Source organism: Callionymus lyra, chromosome 4 (assembly GCF_982586985.1).
Source record: "Callionymus lyra chromosome 4, fCalLyr1.hap1.1, whole genome shotgun sequence".
Lineage (NCBI taxonomy): Eukaryota > Metazoa > Chordata > Actinopteri > Syngnathiformes > Callionymidae > Callionymus > Callionymus lyra.
This window is the reverse complement of record NC_141821.1, coordinates 14324163-14345945: the sequence shown is the minus strand read 5'-3', so window position 1 is coordinate 14345945 and position 21783 is coordinate 14324163. Positions and strand designations below refer to the sequence as shown.

At 40.3% G+C, this 21783-nt stretch overlaps 3 protein-coding genes across 3 annotated transcripts; all 3 read right to left on the bottom strand.

Moving 5' to 3' along the window:
- Nucleotides 1–63: 63 nt before the first annotated feature.
- dph2 (diphthamide biosynthesis 2) lies at nt 64–2869 on the bottom strand. Its single transcript, XM_087788862.1, has 7 exons — nt 2725–2869; nt 2358–2512; nt 2142–2254; nt 1857–2077; nt 1109–1780; nt 266–448; nt 64–200 (listed from the first exon to the last, which is right to left on the bottom strand). The coding sequence occupies exons 2-7, from the start codon at nt 2505–2507 to the stop codon at nt 76–78; spliced, it is 1464 nt and encodes a 487-aa protein (XP_087644988.1). The 5' UTR covers nt 2508–2512; nt 2725–2869; the 3' UTR covers nt 64–75.
- A 10055-nt stretch (nt 2870–12924) lies between these two features.
- Nucleotides 12925–17422, bottom strand: mcur1 (mitochondrial calcium uniporter regulator 1). The gene is made up of 8 exons (XM_087788063.1): nt 17185–17422; nt 15532–15752; nt 14541–14642; nt 14393–14434; nt 14251–14322; nt 13702–13755; nt 13506–13620; nt 12925–13417 (listed from the first exon to the last, which is right to left on the bottom strand). Exons 1-8 carry the CDS (start codon nt 17420–17422, stop codon nt 13362–13364), a joined length of 900 nt encoding a protein of 299 aa, XP_087644189.1. The 3' UTR covers nt 12925–13361.
- An 821-nt stretch (nt 17423–18243) lies between these two features.
- rgs9bp (regulator of G protein signaling 9 binding protein) lies at nt 18244–21236 on the bottom strand. The gene is made up of 3 exons (XM_087788062.1): nt 21150–21236; nt 18736–19042; nt 18244–18620 (listed from the first exon to the last, which is right to left on the bottom strand). Exons 1-3 carry the CDS (start codon nt 21234–21236, stop codon nt 18244–18246), a joined length of 771 nt encoding a protein of 256 aa, XP_087644188.1.
- Nucleotides 21237–21783: the final 547 nt, after the last annotated feature.

Genomic DNA, 21783 nt, shown 5'->3' with positions numbered 1-21783 from the left:
TTCTCTCTGACCCCAGATGACCCAGAAAGCGTGTTCGTGTCAGATAAATATAAATATTTGAAGCTACATCGAGTGCTAGGATGTTCCCTCCTCCTCGTAAGCGATGGCGATGCCTCTCCGGCCTTGAACCGCCTTCTGCACGGGCGTCTCTCCCAACTTCTGCTCCAGGCCGAGCCAGCTGCGATTTGCCAGGAACGAAGCTGGAAGTAAAACGACGAGTGAGCGACGGAACCACGTCAAGTAACCGTGGAAGAGCAGGTCGTACCGGCTGTGTTGGTGTTGGCAACAGTCATGGTTTGGTTTCTGAGCACGACAGACGAGATGAAAGGTGAGCCTGCATGATCGCCGTCCTGCAGGTGATTCCCTCTCAGAGCTCCTGTGATCAACGACACGTCGGATCCATCGTTTTCCTCCGGACCGTCCGCCACAGGAACATGACTCCTCCCACCTAGAGTTGTGTACAAAAAGATGGCATCCAAATTTAGAAATACTTCATTTTTTGAATGACTTATTGTTACTTTGTGACTATACGTTTAAGGGAATGCAGCTCTGTAGTTCAACTTTGTGTGCAGTTGTACATAGACTTGCAAGAGAACACTTTGTAGCCTTTCGATAAAATACTACGAAGTCACATGTAGCAATACTGTGGGGTAATACTACAGCGCCTCGCCGAGTACCAACTGCTACGGAGCCTCTCTGAGTACCAAGTACTACACAGCCACGCCGATTACCAACTACTACGCAGCCTCGCCGATTACCAACTACTACGCAGCCTCGCCGAGTACCAACTACTACGCAGCCTCTCCGAGTACCAACTACTACGCAGCCTCGCCAAGTACTAACTACTACGCAGCCACGTCAAGTATCAACTACTACGTACAGCCTGGCCTAAGAAATACTACAGAGCCTCACAGTGCAGCTTCGTACTTTACAAACATTTTCACAGCATTTTTTAAACTGTACTACATAAGATCAGTTCAAGGTGAGTAAGTTAAACCAGAATCAAAGAATGATTTATGTCGATTTTATGGAACATTTTAAGATTTAAAACGAGTCTTTTAGTCTGAGAAAAATACAGTACAGTATTCCCGCAAAACTCTTCACGTACCCGGCAGCAGGTGACGGAAGTCTGTGACGTACTCCTCGGACCACTCCCGGTTCTTGTTGCACGCCACGTCCATCTCGAACGGCGTCACCACGAGCTTGTAGAACTCGCTGGAGTCCAGCAGAGAATTCTCCGGACACGCAATCAACACGAAGATGTCGATCTCCAGAAAGTTGGCCAGCTTGGCCACGTTCAGCTTCCCCATGGCGAACATGTAGCTCTTCTTGCCGGCCCCCTTGATGGTCTCCTTCAGCTGCTGGATGATGGACAGGTAGTTGTCCACCCCCAGCGTCCCCACCAGGATGCCCACCACAGCGGCGTCTTTGGCGCGCTCGATGGCGTAGTACCTCTTCATGATGGCCTTGTTCACGCCGACCGACTCGGCCCTTCCCAGGTTAGTGTCGGGGTCGAAGGAGCTGAAGGAGCAGCGGTTCCACGTCATCATGAAGTTCCTCAAGGCCGCCCCCTCCTGGCCGATGTAGAACATGTCATAATCGGCGATCTTTGAGCCACGCTCGAGGTCGAACCGTCGACCGAACTGACGGAGAACTCGGTCGTCGCCCTCTTCAGAGACGCCTTTAAGGGGGCCGTGAATATGACAGTGATCCCCCTCCACGAAGAGCGTGGAGAAGACCAGGTTTGGATATCCTGGTGAGAGCAGCTTCACCAGATCATCTGAGGAGCAACACAAAGAGTTGTCGTTTTACTCTCGCACAACATCTCGATTAAAAAAAACCAGAGGCAGGAATACCGGTGGCGTGGGCGTAGCCGACGTCGTAGAGGACCACGATGCGACTCTCCGTGTCCGGATGGAGGTCCCTGAACGCAGCGGCGCAGGCCTCCAGGTCCACGGCTCGCTTCCCGAACACGTACATCAGAGGGAGTCGCTTGGACGGACTGAGGCAGGCGGCGCCATAGTGCACGATGCAGTCGGCGCCCACGTGCTCCGCCGCCACTTCGTCCACGCAGCAACTGCAGAAAGAGAAAGAGAGTGAGTGTCAATCGTTCATGTCAGCGTCACGGACGGACGTCTCACCTTCCGTAGGAAGTGTCTCCTAAAATGAACAGCTTGGATTGACAGTTTCTCTCGATCGCCGCTGCGACCGCGACCGAGTCTTGAATGAGAACGTCGGGAAACTGAAGAGCGACCTGCAGACAAACAACGATAAATAACAGGATTTGTATCCACAGTGTGAGGCATTTACAAAGGATGGAGTTAAGTTTAAAAATAATGTTCCTACTAAAGGCTCACCTTCTGAAACTGGTTACGACTTATGAAGTCACATGTTTCATTGATCTGGTACGAGTCCTGCAGGTTGTCTAGTGGAGTCTTCGAGTTTTCTCTGACGTGCACCTGACGCTGCAGCACCGTTTCCGAGCTGCTACTGAACGCATCAGCCATCACGACTGTGACAGGTGATCGATAACATCGATTAATAAGACTTAGACTATCATGTCTAACAGATGCAGCGATATTAATAGACTTATACATTACTAATATCTCGCAACATTTATATAAATCGAAGACGTATATAATGACAGTTATCGTTTAAAAATACACAGGAAATGGAGAAATAATATAATAATAGTAGTTTGAAAACACGTCAAATGATTGTTACCGTTTGGTTGAAGTTGATCCTGTTAGTTAGCGAACAGACGACATGATAAGTGACAATACATTACACGTATGTTGGTCCAAAACTATGATCCACAGTCATGTTGGAGTTTGTCAGCGAGCTGGACGTGAAAACATCTTCACACGTGCTAACAGTATCATGCGTAGTCTGATCACATCCGGTTCACGGATGTTCTTCAAAATAAAAGCATAGAATTGTGTGAATGATAAGAGCTTAATTCCTCGCGTCTAAACATTTTACTGGTAACAATTGAACTGTTAGGACGTTCAAGGAAAAAAAAGATTTGGCCAGTATGTCCGTTTAAGTTTAGAGAAAACCCATGACGTGAGCTCCAGTCGTTTGTGTCGATGATCGTAATAAAATACAAACTTTAATAAACCGTTGGTCCGAAACGATGGTTCATTTTGGAAGCTCCCAGTTTAAAATTAAGTGTTTTAAAATAGAGTAATGTACACAGACTCCATTATTCGGTCCCTATTTATCATTCAAAAATAAAAACGTTTGACTCAATACTTTCTCAACTACAGAAATGTTTTTCAATGTACCACATGCATACAAATGAAGTGCTTAAGATTTTCCAGATGTTGTACTGACAAGTCCTCAATACTTCAGTGTTTAAGTTCTCAACTTAAGCAGTGTGCCGACATGAGCAGACCCTAAATGGTTCAATAAGGATGTTTGCTCATACTTCACTGGATTGTTACTGCTCTGATCACATGTAGAAACTCAGAAGTTGGTTCAATTGTCAAGGATAAGACGAGTCGAGGTTGCCATGATGATCCACAGCAGGTCAGATGGAAGTGGAGTCTCTTGTTGCAATTTTTTTCTGAACTACCTCCTGGACCATCATTTGTAGTTGAAGAAAAGCCTTCAGTGATTCTTTAAGTTACATGGAGTTGAGCCCATTACGTTTTATTCAAGTATCACTTGAAGCAGCTTCAGTGAATTTGTTGGAAAACAATGTTTTCAATCAAGAGTTGCTCCAGTAAAATCCTATAAAACCAAAGTAGTCAAGATGAGTCAGTAAAAAGTTCAATTTTTTTATTTAAAAAAAAAAAATAGAGAAACTTTAAGGACGAGTTGATCTAGATATTCTTGGCAGGAGAAACTTTCAATCCAGGCACAATAAAGGTCTCAGGTTCTGGTCCCAGTACCATGACCGTCTGCTGGTTTTGCCTGTTAGAGCAGAAAAGCATTAATGCCAGATAAAAGTATCAACATTCTAAACAATAGGTTCAAAAATGTCATGCAAACACATTCAGTCAAATATAATTTAACACGTATACCTTTAAACACCTTGTATGTAGAAGTAAACCATTGTGGATCAAGTATAAGCACTTTTTTGAAAAACATTCCACACTTTATATAAAGTAAAAATTCCAACCATCTCAAACCTTTGATAAAATAAAAATTTCAAACCTTTGTTTATATAGTGAACCTTTGTGTACATCTTGAACATTTCAACCCGTTTGTCTATTGAAACAAACATTTATAAACACCTTGTACATAGAAATGAACCTTTGAATATCAATTTTGTCAAACCATCAATGAAGTGTGAACACAAACGTTTATGAAACATTCAACACTTCTGGATGTAAAAAGATTTGTACCTTTGTATTTAAAAATAAAACCTTTGTGTATAAAACCACACATTTCAAACCATTTCTGGGGAAAAAAAAAAATACATTTTGTTGAAGTAAACATTTCAAACCCATCTGGATGTGAAAAGTAAATATTTCTTTACCTTCCCATTTCAAAAGAGAACCTTTGTGTATAAAACAGTTCAAACCATTGTTGAAAAACCTTGTGAAAAAACCCATTTCAAACCTTTGCTGGATGTAAAAAAAAAAAAAAAAAGATTTTTTTAACCTTTGCATTTTTAAAGGGAACCTTTGTGTATAACACATTTCAAACCATTTTTCATATACCTTGTGAATGAAAACCATTTCAAACCTTTACTGAATGTAAAAAAAAAAAAAAAGTATTATCTTGTATTTTAAAAGAACCTGTGTATAAAGACATTTCAAAACATTTGTAGAAGTTCAAACTTATTCACCGAAGTTTATCAACCATCGAACCAGCCGTAATATGTTAAGTCACCCTCGTCATGTACTCCTGGTCACATGACCTACAGCACCTGTCAGTCAATTGTCAAAGTCAACGACTCACCATCACTCGCTGAAAAAAGACATGTTAGCGATAGCACCTGTGGATGGACCGTTAGCATAATGATATTCAACTTTAGCATTAGCTTGCAAATCGATTTCTTACTTTGGCATAGCTGCGAGCCGCTACAGAGAATGTCAATGTTAGCATTAGCACCTGCTGAAAAAAAAGGATATGTTAGCCAATACATTTACACAATTTATAAAGCTAATGCCATTTAAAGTTACCCACCTTGGCATAGTAAGCATTGATCACCAGCAGAGGAGGTCAAGGTTAGCATTAGCACCTGCTGAAAAAAAAGGATACGTTAGCCAATACATTTGGACAATTTATAGAGCTAAAAATTAATTTTAAGTTACCAACCTTAGCAAAGAATTGATAACCAGCAGAGGAGGTCAAGGTTAGCATTAGCTGGAAAAAAAAAATACATTAGCCAAAATAGACAATTCATTATAAGCATTAGCTTTACAAGTCTAGTAACACACCTTAGCAAAGTTAGCATTAGCACCTGTTGAAGAACAAGCTAATATAATTGAATATCAAGTTACTCACGTAAGCAGTGATTTGAAAAGTACACGTTAGCAAAGATAAAACACAAAATCACCTGCAGAGAGTCAGAGTTAATTATATTCAAATATTAATATTGTCAAATTAGCATCAGATCTGCAGGTCAATTATGCTAATATTAGCTTTAGCATGTCAATATTAGCTACTCATCCTGGCTTCACCCAGTAAGTCCATGTTAGCTGCTGCTAGGAGAAAAAGTCAAGTTAGCATTAGATCTGCAGGACAATCATTTAGGATGATGAACATTAGCCTTAGCATTGTCAATTTACACAATCAATCCATCATGCTTGGCTCCCAGTCCCTTCTTGTTTGCAGTGGTGATGGACAGACTGACAGCTGAGGTTAGACAGTAATGATTTTTACAGAGGATAGTGATCTGTGGTGAGAGCATAGACCAGGTGGAGGGAAGAAAAATGTCTAGAAAGGAGAGAAATGAAGGTTAGTCACAGCAAGACAAAATACATGTGAATGAGAGGAACCCAAGTGGAACCATGGGGCTACAGGGAGTGGAGATGAAGGACTTTAAGTATTTAGGGTCAAAAGTCCAGAGCAGTAGAGATTGTGGAAAAGGGGTGAAGAAAAGTGTTTAGGCAATGTGTGATAGAGTATCAGCCAGAATTAAAAGGAAAGATAAACAAGACTGTGTTTATAAACCATACAGCATGGCTGGTCTCAGACAGTGGCACTGAGGAACCGGTAGGAAGCAGGGATGTTGAGGTTCTCTTTGAGAGTGACGCAGATGGATTGGATCAGGAATGAGCCAGGAACATGTTAGATGTTTTAGAGAGGAGGTCAGAATGAGATGGTTTAGTACAGAGGAAAGATGGGGAGTATATTGGTAGAAGGATGCTGGGGCTGGAATTGCCAGGCAGGAGGTCTAGAGGAAGACAAAGCTTCAACATTAGCTATTCATGCTAAGCACAGAAATCACCATCACCTGCTGAGGAAATCAATGTTAGCATTAGCACCCACTGAAGAGAGGGGAGAAAAAAAAAAAGTTAGCATCATGATAGTACAACTAAAGCTGCTCTTCCTTGGTCACCTCACCTGCAGAGAAAGTCTTAGCACGTCAATATAAAGTTTTATCCATCTATATATAAACAATTCATTGTCAATTAGCTTTAGCATGGCAACATTAGCTACTCATCCTTAGCTCAGCAGTCAATTATGTTAACATTTAGGATTGTGTTCATCATCCTTAGCATGTCTATATATACACACAATTAAATGAATTAGCTTTAACATGTCAACATTAGTTAATCATGTTTAGCACAGCAGTCACCATCACCTGCAGAGGAAAAAAAAATGTTAGCATTAGCACCCGCTGAAAAACAAGTCAAGTTAGCATCATGAGCAGAGTTAATGTTGGCGGTTAGTACAACTAAAGCTGCTCCTCCTTGGTCACCTCACCTGCATAGAAAGTCTTAGCATGTTTATATATAGATAATTCATTATCAATTAGCTTTAGCATGTCAATATTAGCTACTCGTCCTTAGCACAGCAGTCACCATCACCTGCAGAGAAAAATCAATGTTAGCATTAGCACCCGCTGAAAAACAAGTCAAGTTAGCATCATGAGCCGAGTTAATGTTGGCGGTTAGTACAACTAAAGCTGCTCCTCCTTCGTCACCTCACCTGCAGAGAAAGTCTTAGCATGTTAATATATAGACATTTATCATCAATTAGCTTTAGCATGTCAACATTAGCTACTTGTCGTTAGCAGAGCAGTCACCATCACCTGCTTGGAAAGTCTTAGCATGATGTGTGTATATATATATATATATATATATATATACACACAAGTCATTATCAATTAGCTTTAGCATGTCAAAATTAGCTACTTGTCCTTAGCACAGCAGTCACCATCACCTGCAGAGAAAGTTAGCACAGCAGTCACCATCACCTGCAGAGAAAGTTAGCACAGCAGTCACCATCACCTGCAGAGAAAGTTAGCACAGCAGTCACCATCACCTGCATAGAAAGTTAGCACAGCAGTCACCATCACCTGCAGAGAAAGTTAGCACAGCAGTCACCATCACCTGCAGAGAAAGTTAGCACAGCAGTCACCATCACCTGCAGAGAAAAATCAATGTTAGCATTAGCACCCGCTGAAAGTCAAGTTAGCATCATGAGCCGAGTTAATGTTGGCGGTTAGTACAACTAAAGCTGCTCCTCCTTCGTCACCTCACCTGCAGAGAAAGTCTTAGCATGTTAATATATAGACATTTATCAATTAGCTTTAGCATGTCAACATTAGCTACTTGTCGTTAGCACAGAAGTCACCATCACCTGCTTGGAAAGTCTTAGCATGTTATATATATAGGCAAGTCATTATCAATTAGCTTTAGCACGTCAATATATAGACAAGTCATTATCAATTAGCTTTAGCATGTCAAAATTAGCTACTTGTCCTTAGCACAGCAGTCACCATCACCTGCAGAGAAAGTTAGCACAGCAGTCACCATCACCTGCAGAGAAAGTTAGCACAGCAGTCACCATCACCTGCAGAGAAAGTTAGCACAGCAGTCACCATCACCTGCATAGAAAGTTAGCACAGCAGTCACCATCACCTGCAGAGAAAGTTAGCACAGCAGTCACCATCACCTGCAGAGAAAGTTAGCACAGCAGTCACCATCACCTGCAGAGAAAGTTAGCACAGCAGTCACCATCACCTGCATAGAAAGTTAGCACAGCAGTCACCATCACCTGCAGAGAAAGTTAGCACAGCAGTCACCATCACCTGCATAGAAAGTTAGCACAGCAGTCACCATCACCTGCAGAGAAAGTTAGCACAGCAGTCACCATCACCTGCAAAGAAAGTTAGCACAGCAGTCACCATCACCTGTAGAGAAAGTTATCACAGCAGTCACCATCACCTGCAGAGAAAGTCTTAGCATGTCAATATAAAGTTTTATCCATCTATATATAAACAATTCATTATCAATTAGCTTTAGCACATCAATATATAGACAAGTCATTATCAATTAGCTTTAGCACATCAATATATAGACAAGTCATTATCAATTAGCTTTAGCAGGTCAAAATTAGCTACTTGTCCTTAGCACAGCAGTCACCATCACCTGCAGAGAAAGTTAGCACAGCAGTCACCATCACCTGCAGAGAAAGTTAGCAAAGCAGTCACCATCACCTGCAGAGAAAGTTAGCACAGCAGTCACCATCACCTGCAGAGAAAGTTAGCACAGCAGTCACCATCACCTGCATAGAAAGTTAGCACAGCAGTCACCATCACCTGCAGAGAAAGTTAGCAAAGCAGTCACCATCACCTGCAGAGAAAGTTAGCACAGCAGTCACCATCACCTGCAGAGAAAGTTAGCACAGCAGTCACCATCACCTGCAGAGAAAGTTAGCACAGCAGTCACCATCACCTGCAGAGAAAGTTAGCACAGCAGTCACCATCACCTGCAGAGAAAGTTAGCAAAGCAGTCACCATCACCTGCAGAGAAAGTTAGCACAGCAGTCACCATCACCTGCAGAGAAAGTTAGCACAGCAGTCACCATCACCTGCAGAGAAAGTTAGCACAGCAGTCACCATCACCTGCAGAGAAAGTTAGCACAGCAGTCACCATCACCTGCATAGAAAGTTAGCACAGCAGTCACCATCACCTGCAGAGAAAGTTAGCACAGCAGTCACCATCACCTGCAGAGAAAGTTAGCACAGCAGTCACCATCACCTGCATAGAAAGTTAGCACAGCAGTCACCATCACCTGCATAGAGAGTTAGCACAGCAGTCACCATCACCTGCAGAGAAAGTTAGCACAGCAGTCACCATCACCTGCAGAGAAAGTTAGCACAGCAGTCACCATCACCTGCAGAGAAAGTTAGCACAGCAGTCACCATCACCTGCAGAGAAAGTTAGCACAGCAGTCACCATCTCCTGCAGAGAAAGTTAGCAAAGCAGTCACCATCACCTGCAGAGAAAGTTAGCACAGCAGTCACCATCACCTGCAGAGAAAGTTAGCACAGCAGTCACCATCACCTGCATAGAAAGTTAGCACAGCAGTCACCATCACCTGCATAGAGAGTTAGCACAGCAATCACCATCACCTGCAGAGAAAGTTATCAAAGCAGTCACCATCACCTGCTGAGGAAATCAATGTTAGCTTTAGCAACTGCTGAAAAACAAGTCAAGTTAGCATCATGATCCGAGTTAATATTGGCGGTTAGTACAACTAAAGCTGCTCCACTTTCGTCACCTCACCTGCAGAGAAAAAAGATCAATGTTGGCATTAGCACCCACTGAAAAACAAAAAACTCAAGTTAGCATCATGATCAGAGTTGGGGGGTAGTACAACTAAAGCTGCTCCTCCTTGGCACAGCAGTCACGATCACCTGCAGAGAAAGTCCTAGCACGTTAATATAAAGTTGTATCCATCTATACATAAAAAATTCATTGTCAATTAGCTTTAGCATGGCAACATTAGCTACTCATCCTTAGCTCAGCAGGACAATCATGCCAACATTCAGGATTATGTTCAACATTATCCTTAGCATGTGTATATATATTATATATATATATATATATATATATATATATATATATATATACACACAAATAAATTAGTGTTAGCTTGTCAACATTAGATACTCAAACATTACATTTCTTACAGATTTTACATCATACATCACCAGTACAGACATTAGTTATACAATGTTTACAGTCAAAACACTTTAACTCGAACGTTGCATCTTCTGTTCTTCATCGTCATCTTCTTAGAACCTGCTCCATCTTCAAGAAGTCCAACAGCTTCAGCTTACACTGGAGGAAAAGAATTGTGTTTTTTTAGCTCAAAGTATTTTAATTACTCTTGTATTTGAATTAAGTACAGCTTTGCAGATTTAGCTTAAATTAACACTTCTAAAACATGAAGAAAGTCTCACCTGGTGGTCGTAGATCCGGTGGGCCTTCAAGTCTTCATCCTCAAATTGGAAGTTGCCATTGGAAAATAGTCCAAAAGGACGTAAATTTTTACTTTTTTTTTTTAAGCCCGTTTAATAACGATTTTGCCCGTTTAATAACTTTTAGTGTGTGTGGTGTATGTGCCTGTCACTGCCCTGCACCGCGATAAAAAGTAAAACGTACTCACGGTTAGTCGCTTCAGAGATTGGACGACCGGATCAGAACGTTCCTCATCCGCCGAAGACATCTGCAGCTCTTGAGAGCTCATGCATCACAATCAAGCTCATCACAGTTGAAAACTATCAAGCTCCCGAAAGCTGAGGTGGCATCTACGTCTATGGCCCTGAGAGACGTCGGTCTGCAGGAGATACATGGGTCTGAGAGCAGAGGTAGAAGTTTTATCTGAGGCTCTGCAGAGGTAGGGGCCTGACGGCAGAGGTAGGGGCCTGACGGCAGAGGTAGGGGCCTGACGGCAGAGGTAGGGGCCTGACGGCAGAGGTAGGGGCCTGACGGCAGAGGTAGGGGCCTGACGGCAGAGGTAGGGGCCTGACGGCAGAGGTAGGGGCCTGACGGCAGAGGTAGGGACTGGAGCTTTGGGGTCTTAGCTCGGAGGGATAGGGGCTGCAGCTGCTGGGGCATTAAAGAATGGAAATGTACTCACGGTTAGACGCTTCAGAAATTGACGACATGATCCGATACTACTCAGAGTAGTACTTTACTCACCCACTGCAAACATCGCGAGCTCTTCAGGTTCAAGTTGCATCTGAGAAGCACAGAAGACAAACATCCAAATTCAGCGTCAAGCGTTGAATCGTTTGCACTTAAAAAATACATTTAGAAATGTATGCATTATGCCTTAAAAATTAACTCAGTTGAGCGTAACAATTAAATGGAATTCAAAGTCTTAAACCATTGTTACGCCTAAACAAATTATTTGCAAAAACTTTACATAACAAATGTAAGTCAACTTTTTTTTTTTTTTTTTAGTTTAAACCTCAGCGACCGACTCACCTGTTGGCATGACTGTTCACGAGCGACGGAACTCACCTGCAGCTTTATTCGTACGCGACAGGTGTTACTGATCAGGTGCATCAGACAGGTGCGAACAACTAAGGGAAAACTTAGTAGGAGGAGTCACGTGACCGACTTTTTTAATTCCTGAGTCTTAAGTTCTTTTGGCAAATTTGACCTCAGATATTCCATAGATACTTTAAGAAAACTTTTTATATGAAGCAACAGTTAAATACATTTTCAAAGAGCAGAGATTTTAAATAACACGAATGTTGATAAAAGTTGATATTTTGTAGATAAATGTTATGCTGAGGTAATCGAATATTTTCTTTCCCACGATACATTTATTTATGATTTATTTAATAATAGAGAAATTTAGCAAAACGATGCTGTCAGTAAACAATCTTGGAAATCTGCGCCAATCTGTTTTGATTCGCCATGTTTTTATGGCAACTCGATTGGGACAAAAAAAAGTAGTACTGTATAATAGTATCAGTTCATGATTTGGGAAATCATCAGCGATTCATTTTTTTATGCATGTGTTGTACTGATCGCGCAGATCTCCCGGATCGTGTACCGACTATAGACATATACACATAGACAACCCATCGACTATGGACGGATGTGTATATAGCGCCGCCATCTTGGTACAGTGCCATCAGCGGCAGCGGCGCATTAACAACTATAGGAAAATAGTTATTTATCAATCTTAAAATACAATTATTTGCTTAATTCTGGACCGATTATCAAACGGTTTGGTCTGTATTTGTTTCATCTATTAAATTCATCATATTGAAAATGTTTTTTTTTATAATAATAAAAAATATATATATAATATTTTCTATCTATCTGGTCTGAGGTTTGAAAAACAAACCCCGTGAAAAAAGCTTGATAAATTAGCGATTTATGATCACTTTTATAGTGTAACACAGCCTTTTTCTTCTTTAATGCACTGTATTAGCGAATGGCACTGTACCAAGATGGCCGCCCTGTACAGTCATTGCGGCGTCTATGTATATATTACTATGATACTGACAGTGGGTGAGAGGGCAGGGACACGTCTTATTCATTCTTCCCACGCATGCGAGACAACTATGAAGGACGGTGTCCAATATGGGACAATATAGGGACGGTGACAAACAACAATTTTTGTTTTCTTTTCAGTCATTATGGTTGAACTAGAGATTTTTAGAGAAACCCTTTAACCAGGATAATAAAGGATGTATCCGGTATGAATGTAAAACCAATGTATGTCATTGGGTCAGTAACCGAGTCGGCCATTAAGTAAGAAAAAAACAACTATTACTTCATTTCTGTCGTATTTATTATTACTAAATAAAACATTGTCAACAAAGTCATATTAGCCTGTGACTCTTGAGAAGACAAATGAATATGGACAGAAAGCAGGCCTTTTAGTTTTTACATGAAGGTTAGTACGTAAAAATAATGTTTAATTAAACCAGCCCATGGTACAAAACAGGTCGGAGTTCAATAGAATCGATAGAAAAAGGGATGAATATATTGTGAAAAGTGGTTTGTTTATTTGTTCCATGATCATACAATAAAAGTGTAACAGTATCGTTGAAATATCTACGTCATAAAAGTGACTTATTCATGAATATTGTTATCAACAACTACATATAAATGGATTGTCAATATCTGTGATTCACAACTTTATGTCAAAACATTAAATACATTAATTAAAATCAAGCTTTGTTGGGAATGTCAATCAGTGGACAATCTAGTCTTATCCCAGTAACATCGTGGAGGAAAAAAATATCTGCTTCTTTAATTAAATAAACTCATAGAATCATAAAATCTATTACACAAATGAACCTGATATAGTGCTTTGGTATGTGCGTTGAAATTTCTTCAAAAACTGTGCTAACATTGAGGTCAGACATGAAATTCGTTGTTGACCTGACTTGATGCCTTCATAAAAACCTAATGTGCATTTCACATCCAGATCCGATAAAAGCCGAGGACCACAGTGAGGCACGTGAACACGGAACCTAACAGAGACAAAAAGAAGAATGAATGTCTGACAAAATGTGCAGGTTTTAAAAGTTGTTTTTTTTAAATCACTTTATCTTTTATCACCTGCGAGGTATTTAATCGTGTCCAGTTTGTGAGACTCCAGCATGGTTTTCAAACCGGCAACCTCGGTGTCAATCTTCATGTTGCTCTGGGTCAGGTGGCGGTCTTGCTCCGCGGTCTGCGACACACAATGGGTTTTTTGAACGTTTTTAAACTGGGCGAGATGAACAGTAACCGGGGAGATGAAAACACAAACTACCATCTCCATGACTTCAGTTCGCATTTCCAGGAGCCTCTTCTCATTCTCCGTTTTCTAAAAGCAAAAAAATCACATTTTAGGATCGATTCTTAAGTGATGATGCGCCTTGATGACGATCATGAGGTCAACAGTCTTGCTTTCTAGCGCCACCCTGAGGGAACTAATGTGAGACAGAGAGAGAGAAATGAGCTGTAAGAAGCATCTAGTTTGTTTGGAGAACAGAACATCTGTCCAACTCATTGAACAGATAAAGAAGAGTCAGAACTGTAGCTTGAACATTGACAGTCACAATGTCATCAGTTTTTGGTGCACTTTTAATTCGCATTGAATGTTTTTAACCAACAGTATGCTTTAAAAAAAGCTTTGCAGGGAATATTTGGCAAAGTATTTGGAATTTATATTGAAAATCATTGACATGAAAAAGAAAATTTAAACACAGTTAAATAACATCATACTTCTATGGACACAAAAATTGTGATCTTTATTCTCCTCAATTTTCAAAGAAAACATTTTTAAAATGATCCATCAATAGCACTGTTGTTTACGTACCAGTTCATTCACGCGGCTCTTCTCCAAACTCATGTCCAAAATGCTGTCGGAGCGCAGTTTGTTCATAATATCCTGCAGAGGGCAGCAGAGAGTCAAGTTGGTCAGCACAGCCCAGACTTGAGAGGAGATGAGACTAACTTACTACAAGTTGGACTTTGAGCTGCAACAGCTGGATTTTGAGTTTCTGAAAATATATCAAGATGTCAAGGTTGAACTAAACTCTAAAATGTTTAATCATCTCTTATCAAACATTTGATCACAAAGGTCGACCCAAGGGCTCGAGTGTTTACCTCGTTTTCAGCCAGTAGAGTTGAAAACTCGCTTTTCTCCAGGATGATCATGTCTTTCTTCACGGCGGCTATTTGTGACATCACTCGCTGCAACATGATCTCCTGGAAGGAAAGTCAAGTCATACGTGTGGATCCCGAAGACACTCATCTTCAATGTTATCAAAGATAATTGTATTACTGGCTACAAAGGTTATTAAAGGACTATACAAAAAGTACTTCATAAATCCACCCATGGGTTTGAACAGGAAATATGGAGTTTCCCTTGCTCTGCTCCAAACCATCATTTAACAAATTAACTTCTTCTTTTACTAGTTTCAAGTTTCGTCCTTAAACGTCAACAGTTGACGCTCATTAAATTGAGCAAACAGATGTTAGCAGATGCTTTGTTGCAGATAGGTTTATAATATATATATCATATGCAGTATATATATATCATTTTAATTTAAAACCAATTTTATATGCAAACATTGGATTTAAGTTTTAGCAAACAGGTTTGAGACAATAAACTTAGACCCCAAAATTTTAAATTTGAAGATTTAAAACAAGACCAGGCTTAGCTAACTACTTAGCATGAGCTAACAAACAAGAAACGAAGCTCAACCTATGGTTTTGACCTTCATGTTTTTTTTGTTTTTTTCTCTGCTAGTACATAACTCTGCATGCTCAATTTAATCTAATCTAATCTAATAATACATTTTATTAAAAAGCCCCTTTCAAAGCTCTCAAGGTCAATTTCTCCAAAGATAGTTAACTATACAAACAATATATTAGTACATACAGTATGAATATTAAATATAATAACACAACAATAATAAAAAATAATAGTAATAATTAAATAAAATAATAGAATAAGCACCATAATAATAATTGGAAAAAAATCAAATGATATATACAATATATATCTGAATAGACAACAATAAACATTAGTACACAAGAACAGAAGTAGAGGGAATGATTATTTGATTCATTTCTCTACGTTCCTCTTCCTCACCTGCTCAGACTTCGTGACCATGTCTCCATAGATGGTGTTCATATTAGAGTGAGTCATCTTCATGAGAACATTGACCAGGACCTCGGCCTGCTCCGTGGTGAAGCCGTTGTCCTCCAGCAGTCGCACCACAGCATGAGTGTCGAAGTAAAGCTGCCGGCCTGGAGCTCTGGGGATCTCTGGCTTCACGTCGTACTGAGGGTTGTTGGTGGAGGTGCTGAGCTCTGGAATGAAGGAGACGTGAAGAACATCAGTTCGACTCCTTCATGTAGGAACAATGTAATATGACTGTTTAAGAGTCTCTACGGCTCGTCTGTCATCGCGTGACTTCATGAAAAGTGAGATACTTAACAGCCTGAGGAACCTTCAAGCTCAATATTATGACAATACTGCAGCATGAGGGGAAATGTTTAAACACCAAATAGTTCATTTGGTGCAACAGGCGCAGTTGACACCCTAAAACCAAACTCCAAATCCGGCCCATGAAGTATTTATTTATTTATTTAATGTTTCGATTTTCAAATCATATAAAAAAAATGTTGGGTTAATAGTAAATAAAAATCAAGTGTGTGTAAAATGAATACAATTCCAAAAATTATATTTGTATAACATTTAAAATCGACATGCAAATATACACAGCATTTGTTCATTTTTTCTGTTAATTTAAACTTCCGGCCGCTAGATGGCAGCAGTCATTACGGAATGAAAAAATCCTGCAAGATCCTGCTGAAACCTGAGGATGAGAGGATACAGGGGACTCCAGCAGCTTTTAAAGCGGATGTTTGAACATAGTTTATTTTCCAAACAAATAAAATCAGTAACAACATCACCAAGAATCATGCGGTCTGTACAAGGTGGGACTGATGGCGATTTTAAGGTGATTCTATGCGGTTTGAAGATTTGACAGTGGACTAAAGTACTTACTTACTGTAAGTAAATTATATTTGTAGAGCGCTCTTCCAGCCCATGGTCATATAGTGCTTAAACAATCAAAACAAAACTCCTAATAATAAAGTTATAAAATATATAATTTAACGATCAAGATAACACTGAGAACAACACAGGAGTTCCAGAAAATCAAGGAAAATCCTGCATGAATAAAAAGGTCTTAAGATGTTTCTTGAAGGAGTCAGTAGATCATCAAACACAGAGGGAGAGGAAGATCGTTCCAAAGCTTAGGAGCAACAGCCTGGAAGGATTTCTTTCCTCTGGTCCTGAACCGTGTGCGAGGAACCATCAGTAGATTCTGATCCACAGACCTCAGAGTGGCAGTGTTTAGCACAATTATGATTCTTCAAGGGCCACATTCAATTCTGTGAAGGCTGTTAGGGGCCGTCAAGCAAAACGAAAGATGAGGAAAATCCCCCCCCCCCCAAAAAAAGGACATTCATCATTAGGCTGTGACATTTACAAGAACCTTTGCAGTGAAAATAAAAAACACACAAAAACACCTTAAGTCACAGTATACGAGTCATTCAACTAGTTTAAAGTTATTTTAGTACACAAATATTAAAGTACTACCTAGAGCTGCATTAAGAACACGACTCAAAAGTTATTTCCAACTGATTGTTTATAGGTTTTACGATCCTACTAAAGGATCATAGAAGTGTTTGTAACATTTTACGAAATACTCGTAAGTGTTCGGGACAGAGTTACCTCTGGCGTGAATCCTCCTCACGGTCCTCAAACGCACCACTGCTGTTCCGGGAGTTCGTCCTTCTGTCCTGTTACTTCGCCGGGATACGACGCTCAAAGTCGAACTGTCCAGGGGAAGGTTCGAGGGTCTTGTGCTCGAATGAAAAGTGTCTTTATTGAGCGCCGTGTCATACGGTCTGTTGTGGTGGTTCAGAAGGAAAACTCTCAGGCGCGGGTGACATTGTTTCAGCACCTTCATTCTTCAAGTGGATCAGGACTTCCGCGCATGCGCTGTTCAGAACATACTCTTTGTAATGACTTTCAAAGTAAAACATTTTTAAACGGTTAAAGTTGAAAACATTCTGTAGCGACGACACCCAGGAAGTTTTTTCCAATCCAGAAATTATTTTACTTGTACTGCACGTATAATTAACAAAATTCTAAGGAATACAATAAATTATTTCAGAGTCATCTCCGAGGTACAGGTTTAACAATGATCTGAACACCGTGCTGGTGCTACACTTATTATTGTCCGTACGAAAATAAACTCCATAAGGATTTGATGTCATATTTATTTTCAGAATTTGCAATACTTGAAAAAGAGAAACCAACTGAGCTTTTTGACATGAGACTTGTATTTTTACAGCACAACACACAGTACACAAATGGAACGAGGCAAGTGTTTTCTTAACAATGAAGCAACATACAGCTATAAAAATATATAAACACATACTTTTCTTAAAAAGTTTAGAGCTATGAACTACATTGAAACCTCTGGGTAAACTAAAGTTCTGCAGATTTATAATACTGCACGATTTGAATCATGCAGGTGGTTGTGAATATAATACGACAAATGTTAGAACAGTTTTTTATTTGCAGTTTGTAATACGTTGCGACAGACTGGCGTCCTGTCCAGGGTGTCCCATGCCTCTCACCCTATGACACTGGGATAGGCTCCAGTCTCCCGTGACCCCGACCCCAGGATAAAGGGGTAGACAATGAATGAATGAATGAGTTTGTTATACGTCTGGTTAATGTGACCTGCTGTGTTCCAGATGGTGTCTGATCTTGAGGTTTCCATCATGAGAAAAAGACGATGCAGGCCGACAGAGTCGCCGCCACCAGAACCACGACACACAGCATGAAGAGCACGAAGATTCGGCTCCGCTGGCACAGAGGTTGAGGTCCAGGCTGCTCCTCGTCCACGGAGATGAGGGCCACGGAGGTGCTGTCGCTGCTGCCGAGCGGCTCCGGATACTGGGGGCCCAGCGGCTCCACCGTCCACCTCATCACGTTGACTTTCGTCTCCATGTCCTCGATCATGTGGTCGATCTGGCCGATCTGCTGCTCGGTGGCGCTCCTTTCCTGATGCTCCAGGCTTTTGGGAAGAGATTCATTCTGGGCTTGTTGCAGGTCAGCCATGCTGAGGGCCCGAGCTGCCACTTCGCTGCTTCCCCCTGTCGACCAGAGACCATCAGAGACGTCACCAGTGATAGAAATTGAGATTTATTGTGTTTCACAAAGACATCAACAGTGAATCATTCATGAGCTTCTAAATGTTGTCCCTCTCACCTTCCACGCCTGTTCTGACCAAAGCGGCGGTGTTTGTCAGAGGGAAGATCTCACACATCTTCAGCACCTTGCACATGTCCACATGGTGCAGCTCCAGGCAGGAGGAGAAGGTCACCCAGAGCAGCTCCGTGTCTTTCCTCTGCTCTGAAGGCAGGTTCTTGTCACGGAGGCGTCGGGTCAGGTGATGGCAGATGGACACGGCCAGCTTCTGGGCCTTTTCTCGTGTTTGTCGAAGCTCATCTCTCAGCTGGAGACCGTCAGTGGAGCCACCGACACACAGGGCCAGGTGCCTGTAGCACGCCACCACCTGGAGTATATATGCACTTATTAACAACTTGTTATTTAGGATTAAAGTCTTTTTCTTAGGTGGGTTAACTTTTTGGTATTCCCATGCTATTTTCTTAAATAGTCATATATATATAATATAGTTTTTTTTATTATTTATACGCTTTTCTACACAGATAATCATCTTTTTTTGTTATTTAAATGTTTTTCTACACAGATAATCATCTTTTTTAAATTATTTAAATGTTTTTCTACACAGATAATCATCTTTTTTTAATTATTTAAATGATTTTCTACACAGATAATCATCTTTTTTTGTTATTTAAATTTTTTTCTACACAGATAATCATCTTTTTTTTGTTATTTAAATGTTTTTCTACACAGATAATCATCTTTTTTTATTATTTAAATGATTTTCTACACAGATAATAATCTTTTTTTGTTATTTAAATGATTTTCTACAGAGATAATCATCTTTTTTGTTATTTAAATGATTTTATTTTCCTCAGATAATATTGTCTTGTTACTTTAATTCTTTCTGAAGATATTCATAATTTCTTTCATCCCTATTTTTTTTTAAATATTGATATTGATATATGTGTTTTCCTCAGATAACGACTCTTATTCAATGTCTCTAGATGAATAGTTAATGTTCTGTACCAGACAGAAATCCATTTATTTAATCATCTTCTACCACTTATTTCAGGGACAAACACACACTCGAATTCTGAATCAACTTCTGTATATTTCTGCGATGAAACCTTGAGTGTCCAGAATAATATATTCAAAAAAACAACTTTATTTACACCCGTATCGTGTTCTCCCCACCATTGTTTAAATATTTTTATTTACTCTATTAAAGTAAATGCCTTTTTTAGCATGTGAATTGCAACAGGAAATGATTGCAAGGTGCACAAAGGGACAGCAGGTGGCAGTAGTGTTCAGTAAAATGCGGGCAGAAGCTCAAGTGAACTTTTTCAAGCTAACAAATGTTGACACAGCAGAGGTCATGTCTATTATGTTGTAGGAGCAGCTGCTAAAGCCCTCACTATTGACATCATTTTCTAAGTGTGTTCTCGTCCCTGGTTTTGCTCTTTACACCTGAGAAGGCGTCAGTTTTGTGGTGACAACCAACTGTCTCTCAAGTAGCACTCGGAAACAAAAGTTGGTCAACCGGTCTAAAATAAGTGGAAAGTCAAAATGGTGGTTCGGAGATCAACGTATCTACTGGATCCTTCATAGTATTGTATGATGTAACGCAAACGTCACAATAACAAATGACTTCTCATGATGCATCAAGTAATTAAACCACTCGTCAATCGTGGATCCATTTTCACGGCGTTTATATATGATCGATTGATCAGATATGAAGAATTAATGCAAGAAGAAAACAAGCTACGGACGTCTGTGAGTTCAACCTTGGACGATAAGCCGGTGTGATTTCAATGAAAACATTCAATATAATCTCCTTAATATCTATTTGTGGATAAGCCAGGAATCGTTTCTCTCCAGTGTTGAGCGAAGAAGCATATTTGCAATTAAATGATAATAATTAAATGTGGTTAATTGTTGTGGCTTCTCCAGCTTCTCTGCACGGATTTTGTTTTCTCATTTAATTTAGCGCTTATTTTTCGGAATTAGTAAACTAAATTGAATTCAAGAAAAATAAGAGTGTATTTTCTTAAATGTTGTTTATATTAGTAAAGTGTAATTTGTACTTGTAACTGTAAATTATGCTTAGCCATGAAGAAATATATTTTGTTAGAGACTTAAAATTAAGGTTTTATGCAAAACCTACCTAAATAAAATGGCACTCATTTGCAAAACAGTTTTTCAGTGCATGAGGTAAATCCTATCATCATATATAGACTTGTTACTGACTTTGTTTTTGGGTATTCTGGAAAAAATTGACATTGTTGTTTCAGTAAAATGCTGGTAAAGATGCACTGAAGCAAAAAGTTACATAAAGTCAAAGTGCTTTTTCACCTGCAGGCGGTCACGAGCTACAGCGGTTCTAGGTTATGCTCTTGTGTAGCAGGTTTAGGATTAAATTCAGTTAAATTTCCGCTGAATTTTCGACATGTTTATTGAAGACTCACGGCATCAAATAAGCTGCTGACGTGTCCTACCTTCACCAGAGAGTCCACCAGAGTCTGTCCATCTTTGTTAGCTCCGACTGTGCAGTCATTTCCCACTTTATTATTTCCCAGAGTCATGAGGTTGACTTTTCCAAAAAAAAAAAGAAAAAAAAAGACTCATCCACAGCTGCTCTCCTCTTCTCTACCTGCCTCCTTCTATCGCTTTCACTTCGTCTACTCGCTTCATTCAAGAGCTGGGATTCCAGACAACCTCAACTCCGAAGCCTCGTGGTCCATGAAAACATTCCAGTGTAAAAGCAGCATCAGCGGTAGAATCCATCTTCCACAGTTGTGCAGAAATTACTCCTTTTTTTTCTTTTTTTCAAAGTGATGTCACTCCTCAGCAAGGTTCTAATCCTGAGGCTGACCCTCTTTGCACTGGTGCAGACTAAGACGAACATCTAATCTCATTAAGTGTCACTGGGAGCAGAGCAGCTGGTCGTCCCGCCACTGCGCACTCTCCCATTTTCTGCTTGACATGTTTCCACGTGGTGACAAATATGTTTTCCATTTGGTAGATTATACATCTTACTGGGAATACACAATAACACATGCGAGGTATATAAAGAAAACTGTGCGTTGGTTTGTCCCGTTCAGGGCTTTTGTGCTCCGGCCTCCCTCGGGC

Excerpts from the sequence above, each read along its gene's own strand:
- dph2 (XM_087788862.1), bottom strand. The coding sequence starts at position 2,507 with ATGGCTGATGCGTTCAGTAGCAGCTCGGAAACGGTGCTGCAGCGTCAG. Across the intron at positions 2,078-2,141 it reads GGAGACACTTCCTACGGAAG|TTGCTGCGTGGACGAAGTGG; the intron begins GTGAGACGTCCG and ends CTCTTTCTGCAG. Across the intron at positions 201-265 it reads TGCCAACACCAACACAGCCG|CTTCGTTCCTGGCAAATCGC; the intron begins GTACGACCTGCT and ends TTTTACTTCCAG.
- mcur1 (XM_087788063.1), bottom strand. The coding sequence starts at position 17,422 with ATGAAGGTGCTGAAACAATGTCACCCGCGCCTGAGAGTTTTCCTTCTG. Across the intron at positions 14,643-15,531 it reads TGGTCACGAAGTCTGAGCAG|GAGATCATGTTGCAGCGAGT; the intron begins GTGAGGAAGAGG and ends CTTTCCTTCCAG. Across the intron at positions 14,435-14,540 it reads CTCTACTGGCTGAAAACGAG|AAACTCAAAATCCAGCTGTT; the intron begins GTAAACACTCGA and ends ATATATTTTCAG.
- rgs9bp (XM_087788062.1), bottom strand. The coding sequence starts at position 21,236 with ATGACTCTGGGAAATAATAAAGTGGGAAATGACTGCACAGTCGGAGCT. Across the intron at positions 19,043-21,149 it reads TGGTGGACTCTCTGGTGAAG|GTGGTGGCGTGCTACAGGCA; the intron begins GTAGGACACGTC and ends TATATACTCCAG. Across the intron at positions 18,621-18,735 it reads GGTCAGAACAGGCGTGGAAG|GGGGAAGCAGCGAAGTGGCA; the intron begins GTGAGAGGGACA and ends TCTGGTCGACAG.